Here is a 10,775-nt window from a genome sequence, read left to right on the forward strand (position 1 = left end):
CAAGGAAGCGGTCAAGATGAAGTCTGGCAACGTACAGATGTGACGGTTATCACTCTTGGTGCGAGAAGGTGATGTTGTTACACACTGTTGTGCCAAGGACCCTTATCTAGTCACCCAGCATCCTCTCGTAACGTTGTACGTTGTTATGATATCTCCCCCGCATCCGTCTGCAGATGTCTATTCTAATTCTAATTTAGATTTCGTGTTGCAACTCTAATTCTAATTATGGTCGACACAAAGGTGTTCTAACAGTCCAAAGTCAATATGTTAGATAATGTAGGGAGAATTTTGTAAGTGCTGCAGACCAGTGCCTGGTGATAGCTTGGTGTGGATAAGGAATCCTAGGGAAAGGAGGGGGAGAGAGAGAAACAGCGTGAAACAAGCTTTTATGCCACAAGACGGGCAGAAAGCAGTAACTTCACTCTGGCTGTACCCTTCTCCAGAACACCACTCCATCTGAGATCATATATACCCAGGATGACTCGAGTATGGAACACATTCGTACAGCATAATGATGTCAACGAGATAAAGTCAGTTGATCAAATGAAAATGTTGGCCCACAGATGGCTCCAATTTCATCCTGTTCCCTACTTGTATGTCTCATAACAAAAAAATGCTTTCAAATGAGCTGAGAGAGAGAGCTGCGTTCCACAAGGAAGCGTGCTGGGTCCACTGTTATGGAATGTCTACTTCAACGACCTTCTTCATCTCATCCCAGAATCACATGCATATGCAGACGACTGTACACTGACATTCACTTATCCAAGAGAAGAAATGCCAGCTGCTCTAAGCTACATCAATCACCAGCTGAGAGCTATATCAGCTTGGGGAAATAGATGGCAAGTAACATTTGCACCTGAGAAAACGCAAATGATGATCGTCTCTAGGCACCATGATGGTAATGCTGGCGCAGTAGTAAGGATGAATGGGAGGATGTTGGCACCTGGAGAAGAAGTTGATATCCTTGGGGTGAAATTTGACTCCAAACTAACCATGAAGAACCATGTTGTAAATCTTGCAAACAAGGCAGCCAGGAAGCTTACAGCACTTCGCCGTATCTCGCATCTGCTTGACAGTAGGGGTTGCAAGATCCTGTACGAGGCACAAGTACGCTCACACCTTGAGTATGCTCCACTTTCTTGGTTTGCCTGCCCCCCCTCTCATCTGCGACTGCTGGACAGAGTAGAGAACAGAGCAAGACGTCTCATCTCTCGCCTGGACCCATCCTGGATAGATCTGTCATTTCAGCAGAGCCTTCAACATAGGAGGGATGTGGGTGGCCTTACTGTTATGTACAAGGCCAATATTGTCAAAATACCACACTTGGATCCACTTCGAGGACAGCGTGAAACAAGCTTTTATGCCACAAGACGGGCAGAAAGCAGCAACTTCACTCTGGCTGTACCCTTCTCCAGAACATCACTCCATCTGAGATCATACATACCCAGGATGACTCGAGTATGGAACACATTCGTACAGCATAATGATATCAACGAGATAAAGTCAGTTGATCAAATGAAAATGCTGGCCCACAGATGGCTCCAACTTCATCCTGTCCCGTACTTGTATGTCTCATAACAATAAAAATGCTTTCAAATGAGCTGATGTAGGTAACAGCTCGTAGCTTGCCAATAAAGTTAGGAATCCTTAACCTGTAATATAGCTGTCAATAAAGCTAGGGATCCTTAACCTTGTCAAACCCTGTGTAAAAAAAAAAAAAAAAAAAAAAAAAAAAAAAAATATATAAATATAGAGAGATAGAGAGAGAGAGAGAGAGAGAGAGAGAGAGAGAGAGAGAGAGAGAGAGAGAGAGAGAGAGAGAGAGAGAGAGAGACAGACAGACAGACAGACAGGGACAGAGACAGGGGAGGAGGGTGGGTTGGTGTCTGGTAGTAACACGCAACATTGTTCTCTCTCCAGCAACACCACTGTTATCTTCACGTTATTTCTGGCTACGTTACTTAATTAAATTTATCTACTTCAAGCATAACATGAAAAACTGGAACATCTAGTTCAGGGAGAACAGAAATATATCTTCCAAGTAACAGCAGCCACCCAGATAAATGTAATTATTTTTTTCAGTGGGAAGCTCCTAACCCTTAACATACACAGCCTATTGGAATGGGAGGCTGCAGTTCCTTGGATCAAAAGCACTTCACCGACATGAGGGGACTACAATGTTTTTTGTGTTACACAGACTTCATAATTAATGTCTTACAGATTTAACCTTACAAGTGATATTTATTGGACTAATTTTAACGAGTGTTTTATTTATGTAGTTAATTTACAAGGGACATTTAACAATCAACTTTAAGGGAGGTTGAGGATGGAGTGCGCTGAAGGTGGAGGATGGAGTGCGCTGAGGATGGAGGATGGAGTGCGCTCAAGGGCACTAAATCAAGAAGGGACCATGAAGGGACTATGAAGAGACCATGAAGGGACCATGAAGGGACCATGAAGGGACCATGAAGTGACCATGAAGAAACCATGAAGGGACCATGAAGAAACCATGAAGGGACCATGAAGGGGCCATGAAGAAACCATGAAGGGACCATGAAGGGACCATGAAGAAACCATGAAAGGACCATGAAGGAGCCATGAAGAAACCATGAAGGGACCATGAAGAAACCATGAAGGGACCATAAAGGGACCATGGCAATGAGTCATGGGTCCCAGTGGATGTAAGTCACTTAACTTTTTTGGATTATCCCAGATATTTATACACGTTACAATATAGAATAATTGTACCTACATGTACCTTTGCCTAAATAAAATTATTTAATCCTTCACCATAGTTCCATTGTTGTACTTCACTGGGTCTACATAATGTACCACTTGGTAAGACACATAGGCAACATTTAGGCACCTTTATTCCGAAACGTTTCGCCTACACAGTAGACTTGTATGTCTTCCTTACCAATTTGTCGGTATTATATACCATTTGATATTTAATGTACCACTGTTTGTCTACAACATCTGGGTCTCCACAACCATTCTACACAGTATACTATCCTTAAAACATTTGTAGAATTTCATAAAGTTGATCTCACTGTAGGTATATTTGTGTATACGTTACACTTGTCTTCACCCTTAGTGGTCCCTAACAGGTTGAACAGCTTGTCAGTCCCCGAAGATTTCGTCGAGCATCTTGTATGACGTGATCATGTCTCCCCTGAAAGTTCGTTGCTTCAGTGACTGTGGTTGTTTATTTACACGTTCTACTGTAGCTGATGCATCAGGGTGTGTGTAGTTACCAGTTGTTAAAGGCATATGTCGACAGACACTTGGTAGGCTCTGCATATTCACCTAATTGTGGGTGCAGGGGCCGAGTCATAGCTCCTGGCCACGCCACTTCACTGGTTGCTACTAGGTCCACTCCCTACTTCATGAGCTTTACCATGCCACTTCTTAAAGCTATGTATGGTTTCTGCCTTTACTACATCACTCTCCAGACTGTTTCACTTCCTGACAACTCTATGACTGAAAAAGTACTTCCTAACATCCCTGTGACTCATCTGAATTTTCTAATTGTGACCCCTTGTTGCTGTGTCACATCTCTTGAAACATTCTGTCCCTGTCCACCTTGTCAGTTCCTCTCAGTATTTTATATGTTGTCCCCACTATCCCTCGTGTGTGTGTGTGTGTGTGTGTGTGTGTGTACTCACCTAATTGTGGTTGCAGGGGTCGAGACTCAGCTCCTGGCCCCGTGTGGTGTGTGTGTGTGTGTGTGTGTGTGTGTGTGTGTGTGTGTGTGTGTGTGTGTGTGTGTGTGTGTGTGTGTGTGTGTGTGTGTGTGTGTGCGCGTGCGTGTGTGTCCACTCACTGTTAACATCTGTTAATATCTAAAACACGAGATTAATTTCTTGATTAAAGCTGAATCACAACATTCGACACACCACTTGCAGCTCGCCGGAAAAACTCAACATTTCATCCCCCTTACATAGTTTTTAACATGTTTTCGAACAGAGTGCGGAAAAGTTGGCGAATTTTCTCAATGAACATCGCTCAAAGCTCGCCGACCAAGGTCAGAAAAATCCACAAATGACGGGTTAGACACGACGTGAAAAACACAAATAAAGTGAAATTGCCACTAGCTGCTGGAGAATGTTAAAGTAGTGACACTGGCGAATACTGTCAGGAAATCATTGCGGGATCCGATAACAGTATCATAGTTAAGACACGAGGCGGCATCTTGTAGCAGCCACGAGACATGGGTGGGCGTGGTGTGTTTACCATCCGAAAATTTGTCCTATCTTATCCTCTAACTCACCTCTATCCTCCAGATCTGCAGTCCTTCCTGGGTGCCGGCTCCCTCGAAGGCTGGGTCCATGGCTGTGAGGTTGGTGGATGAGAGAGAGAGAGGGTGAGATAGAGAGAGCGTCACACACACACACACAACACAAGCTGGGTGCTGGCTGAGGGCGCAGACGCCACCACTGTAACCCACACTGACACAACCATGCCACACACCTCAATTCACAACCATCAACCAACACACACCTACAATATTTACTCATCTTCCTGCCAGTAATACATTCCTGCAAGCACAGTGCCTGGGCCTGTCAGCCTTGTATGGTAAACAAACACTCCGTGTCCGTGTTTGTCCATCTTGTGTTTTTATTTATGAATCAGCGTGGGTTGGTTGACAGGTGCCTCCAGCCGCTACCTCCCACTGAAGACCAATATACCGCTTGGTAAACATTTACTGTGTTTGCTCATGCACAGCCTAAACATCGTGCTGAAAGCATTCCACAGCAGATTTTACGTATGTTTTTAAAGACGATGTTGTGCATTAAATACACGAGAAACACTGCCCATTTGGTACTAAAATAAACATGACTAAGTCTATTAAAATTCAAACAACGAATGTGCTTCGCTTTAATTGTTTATATTTTTATGTAAACGTAAGTTGCAAATATCAATCACACATCCTTGCCACTACACAGAGCAGCAACTCGGGGAAAATCATTCAAATTTACACATAGCTACACCCTTTGCTTCCATTTTCCCCCTAATATTAGTCTAAACAATATTACAAAAGTAATACATGTCTCGTCTGGATATGCAAATACAAATGAATATGTATATGCCTGTGTGCGCTCGCGGGGACATACAAACGTGTGTTTTCGTAAGTGCTTATAAGTAATGAAAGCATTGATATCAAGGACACATGGAAATAAGCCACTTTGCTTGACTTTATTACGCTATCATGGTTTAAAATCTCCATAATTTACTAAGTAACGCTATTATAAAACATTTAAACTATATACGTATAAGGCCATAAAATGTTTTACTAATATGATTATGTAGAGAGAGAGAGAGAGAGAGAGAGAGAGAGAGAGAGAGAGGCAGGTCAAAAGCAGGAACTGATAACGTTGGCGATTAATTAGATCTCAGTAATACCTGTGTTATGGAAGACCAGGTGCGCTTTGATATGTCTTGCTCTTAATAAGCAATCTCATCAATAATACATCTGTGTAATTGTGTATTATTATTATTGAAAGCGCTAAACCCCCAGGGCTCATACAGCGCCTGGGAAGGATAGTTTCAGTTCATTGGACTACTAGTCCTCCCCAGCATGAATTATTATAATATACAGAACAGAATACTGTAGTGAAATGTTATCATCCAAATTTCTTTTTCACTCTCTCTCCCTCTCTTTCCTTCGTGTACAGCTAGGTACATTAAGACATTCAAATTCCTCTTACCTCACCTCCCACTTTCTTCTGTCTCCCATTTATAATTTCTCTTCCTTCATCCCCCCACCCACATCCGCTCTAGGACGGCGGAGACGTCTTCAATTCCACTTCGTCTACAAATTCCATTTCTCCTTCGTATGGGATAGGCTATCCTTAGAGATGGTAATTCCCAAGTGATAGATAGTAACTTCAGCTCTGCTGGAAGGAAATCTTTGAAGCTGCAGTAGCTGACGAACCTTGAATGGAATACTAGACGATATCCTCATTGCCCGCCTCCGGAAGTTTCCCGGCTCAGGCTGACAAATTCCAACACCTTGTACGAGCACCAGCCTGCGTGGTGGAATGTGACAGGAAAACATAACTAGTTTTTATTCCCACTGTGTACATATTAACACAATAGGGTACCAGCACTCTGCTGATATATCCATTTTTTATATCATCGTGTGGGCGATAGTGGAAAGGAATGGATTGGACCACAATGGGACACCATATCAGATTCTACTGTGTATAGCTGCAGTGGTCACAATGGGACCTTACATACCCCACTGTATATAATCACGAGTCACAATGGGAGCTAATATTAGACCCCACTGTGTATAATAGCATGTACAAAATAATATTATTTAAATTTTAAATTCATTTCACATACTGTGATATCTTGAGACTACCTCTCCAATATTATGTCTGCGAGAAATGGAAGAACAGAGGTAACACCAGATGTCTTTTTTTTATCTGTTAGTGAAGACAGGAGTGTTGGCTGGTAATCTTTCACACCCTGGTTCCATCAGTGGACTCCAGATCCAGTGATGAAGGTCCCACGGGAGCTGACCTCTAATCAGAAATTATGGGAGGTGTGTGGATGCTTTTATTAACTCAGGGGAAGTAGATAAGAGAGGACTTTGGGAAGAGGAACTCTTCCTGGGTGCAGAGTTAGGGCTCTGAGAGGAATTGGTGGCCCAACACTGTCGATGGACGGAGCTGAAGGCGCTGGTCTGCTAGAAGTGATCTGTTGAAAGGATTCTATACTGTATATGTATATTTAGTTTCATCAGCTAATTCTATTCCCGTGTCAATTATCTTGTATCATCCTCAGTTATCTTAATATCGGACCCCTTTCTCTTTGACCAATTGTATTGTAATAAGTATTAATAAAATGTAATTAAGTGGAATAATGTATTTCCTCTACCAGTCTTTAATTTGTTACCCTGTATAAGACTGATTTGTGAGTAAAAGATAAGTGGAATTGGGAGTCTAGTCTGCAGTGGTTGTAGTGAGGTGAGATTGTGTCCGCGCTGCAATATTGATCATAAACCACCCATGTATGACAATATTGCAGCCTCGTACAATAGTTATATGATGCAGCATATGGTGTTATCTCAGGATTTTAGATATATTATCATTAACACTGGAAAGAAGCCGGGTCAAGTGGCTTTCTAGGGTTATCCAAATAAAATCTTCATGCACTTATCACGTAGTAGTTAATCTAACAGGCTGATACACTGTGTGGTTTTTATATCTTAAGGTTTCAGATATATTTTATGATAAACAATGAAGTAATTTGCCATTGTCGGCTGTGTTTGTGCGCAGACCACTAAATGATTAGATTTTTGAACAGTCGATGTGTAGGGCCTAGTTCTACACAACTTTATAATATAAATTATCTCTCCATATAAACTTGAGCTGCTAGGAGAGAATTACAGCCTAGCTTTATCCTAGCTTTATCCTAGCTTTATCCTAGCAGTGACAACTTCTCCCTAGTGTTTCCGTCACGTTTCTGTGCTCTCAAGGAGAGTGCCAGTGATGCCGATGTAGAGCTCTTGATCCAGTGAATTGAAGCTGCCCTCCATTTTCTTCTATCAGATTTGATTGACCCCCATTCTCATTCCTTCAAATGATGTTATGCCCCCACGGGTTTAGCGCTTTTCAATAATAATAATAATAATAATAATAATAATAATAATAATATTATTATTATTATTATTATTTTATTATTATCACACTGGCCGATTCCCACCAAGGCAGGGTGGCCCGAAAAAGAAAAACTTTCACCATCATTCACTCCATCACTGTCTTGCCAGAAGGGTGCTTTACACTACAGTTTTTAAACTGCAACATTAACACCCCTCCTTCAGAGTGCAGGCACTGTACTTCCCATCTCCACGACTCAAGTCCGGCCTGCCGGTTTCCCTGAACCCCTTCATAAACGTTACTTTGCTCACACTCCAACAGCACGTCAAGTATTAAAAACCATTTGTCTTCATTCACTCCTATCAAACACGCTCACGCATGCCCGCTGGAAGTCCAAGCCCCTCGCACACAAAACCTTCTTTACCCCCTCCCTCCAACCTTTCCTAGGCCGACCCCTACCCCGCCTTCCTTCCACTACAGACTGATACACTCTTGAAGTTATTCTGTTTCGCTCCATTCTCTCCACATGTCCGAACCACCTCAACAACCCTTCCTCAGCCCTCTGGACAACAGTTTTGGTAATCCCGCACCTCTTCCTAACTTCCAAACTACGAATTCTCTGCATTATATTCACACCACACATTGCTCTCAGACATGACATCTCCACTGCCTCCAGCCTTCTCCTCGCTGCAACATTCATCACCCATGCTTCACACCCATATAAGAGTGTTGGTAAAACTATACTCTCATACATTCCCCTCTTTGCCTCCAAGGACAAAGTTCTTTGTCTCCACAGACTCCTAAGTGCACCACTCACCCTTTTCCCCTCATCAATTCTATGATTCACCTCATCTTTCATAGACCCATCCGCTGACATGTCCACTCCCAAATATCTGAATACATTCACCTCCTCCATACTATCTCCCTCCAATCTGATATCCAATCTTTCATCACCTAATCTTTTTTTTATCCTCATAACCTTACTCTTTCCTGTATTCACTTTCAATTTTCTTCTTTTGCACACCCTACCAAATTCATCCACCAATCTCTGCAACTTCTCTTCAGAATCTCCCAAGAGCACAGTGTCATCAGCAAAGAGCAACTGTGACAACTCCCACTTTATGTGTGATTCTTTATCTTTTAACTCCACGCCTCTTGCCAAGACCCTCGCATTTACTTCTCTTACAACCCCATCTATAAATATATTAAACAACCACGGTGACATCACACATCCTTGTCTAAGGCCTATTTTTACTGGGAAATAATTTCCCTCTTTCCTACATACTCTAACTTGAGCCTCACTATCCTCGTAAAAACTCTTCACTGCTTTCAGTAACCTACCTCCTACACCATACACCTGCAACATCTGCCACATTGCCCCCCTATCCACCCTGTCATACGCCTTTTCCAAATCCATAAATGCCACAAAGACCTCTTTAGCCTTATCTAAATACTGTTCACTTATATGTTTCACTGTAAACACCTAGTCCACACACCCCCTACCTTTCCTAAAGCCTCCTTGTTCATCTGCTATCCTATTCTCCGTCTTACTCTTAATTCTTTCAATTATAACTCTACCATACACTTTACCAGGTATACTCAACAGACTTATCCCCCTATAATTTTTGCACTCTCTTTTATCCCCTTTGCCTTTATACAAAGGAACTATGCATGCTCTCTGCCAATCCCTAGGTACCTTACCCTCTTCCATACATTTATTAAATAATTGCTCCAACCACTCCAAACTATATCCCCACCTGCTTTTAACATTTCTATCTTTATCCCATCAATCCTGGCTGCCTTACCCCCTTTCATTTTACCTACTGCCTCACGAACTTCCCCCACACTCACAACTGGCTCTTCCTCACTCCTACAAGATGTTGTTCCTCCTTGCCCTATACACGAAATCACAGCTTCCCTATCTTCATCAACATTTAACAATTCCTCGAAATATTCCCTCCATCTTCCCAATACCTCTAACTCTCCATTTAATAACTCTCCTCTCCTATTTTTAACTGACAAATTCATTTGTTCTCTAGGCTTTCTTAACTTGTTAATCTCACTCCAAAAATTTTTCTTATTTTCAACAAAATTTGTTGATAACATCTCACCCACTCTCTCATTTGCTCTCTTTTTACATTGATTCACCACTCTCTTAACCTCTCTCTTTTTCTCCATATACTCTTCCCTCCTTGCATCACTTCTATTATTATTATTATTATTATTATTATTATTATTATTATTATTATTATTATTATTATTATTATTATTATTGCGTATTATTATTACGTATTATTATTATTATTATTATTATTATTATTATTATTATTATTATTATTATTATTATTATTATTATTATTATTATTATTTCAATTATCGACACCATGCCCACCCCTTCTAGGGTAGGGTAGGTGCCTGAGCCAGAGCTTACAGCTCACAAGACTGTCATTCCCATTAGTCCCCTTGGGGCGGGGATGGCAGACCAGAGAGGCCTAGCTTGTGGCTAGGCCTGGGGACAGTTGGTCCCAAAAATGAGGAGGTACTTGTGCCTCCTCCCATGGGAGACTTAGGTCTCAGACCCTTCCTAAAGAGGGAGCCAAGGCCGGGCCACCACTTGGAAAAGGCCCGGGCCGGGAGAATACCGGCTAATCTTTAATAATAATAATATTTCAATTAATTATGCACAAATGTAGTACAAAACGTTGAAATCCATTGTATAATACCTTAATTTCCCTCAGATTTAAGTGTAGAGTAGGTGAAGCTTGGGCAAGCTTGAGAGTAACAGTTGTTACAGATGATCCTTTTGCTAGTTGTAAGCTCACAGACTTTTTATACATGGCGTAGTGGTAATTCAACTTTATTATGCTACGTCATGTTTCGACGCGATTACCGATGTTAATTTTAATTTTTAAACGTTCTGTGAAAATTTACAAGCACGGTTTTCTATATTGTAAGTTAGGTAAAGTTAAATAAAGTTAGGTTAGATTATTTTACTGCCGTTTACCTGGAGGGTGTTCCAGGGGTCAACGCCCCCGGGGCCTTGTCTATAACCAGGCCTCTTGGTGGATCAAGCCTGATCAACCAGGCTGTTACTCCTGACCGGTTATCTTATGCTGCGGTTGGTTAGCTTAAGTCACATAAACCAGTAAAAAATGTATATTTAGCAGC

General features: G+C 41.7%; 1 protein-coding gene across 5 annotated transcripts in view; it reads right to left on the reverse strand.

Annotated features, from left to right (window-relative positions):
- Gel (Gelsolin) overlaps positions 1-4,433 on the reverse strand; it is a 534,558-nt gene extending 530,125 nt beyond the window's left edge. For 3 of the 5 annotated variants that reach the window (XR_008407326.2, XM_053779358.2, XM_053779359.2), the window contains exon 1: positions 4,271-4,432. Coding sequence is in view for 4 of the 5 variants with exons in the window: in XM_053779358.2 (XP_053635333.1) it covers positions 4,271-4,330 (60 nt within the window). In the remaining variant the exon portion in view is untranslated. Of the gene's footprint in view, positions 1-4,270 lie in introns of all 5 variants that reach the window. The other 2 variants (XM_053779357.2, XM_053779356.2) reach the window with 1 other exon arrangement.
- Positions 4,434-10,775: the final 6,342 nt, after the last annotated feature.

This window comes from Cherax quadricarinatus, chromosome 29, assembly GCF_038502225.1.
Source record: "Cherax quadricarinatus isolate ZL_2023a chromosome 29, ASM3850222v1, whole genome shotgun sequence".
Classification (NCBI taxonomy): domain Eukaryota; kingdom Metazoa; phylum Arthropoda; class Malacostraca; order Decapoda; family Parastacidae; genus Cherax; species Cherax quadricarinatus.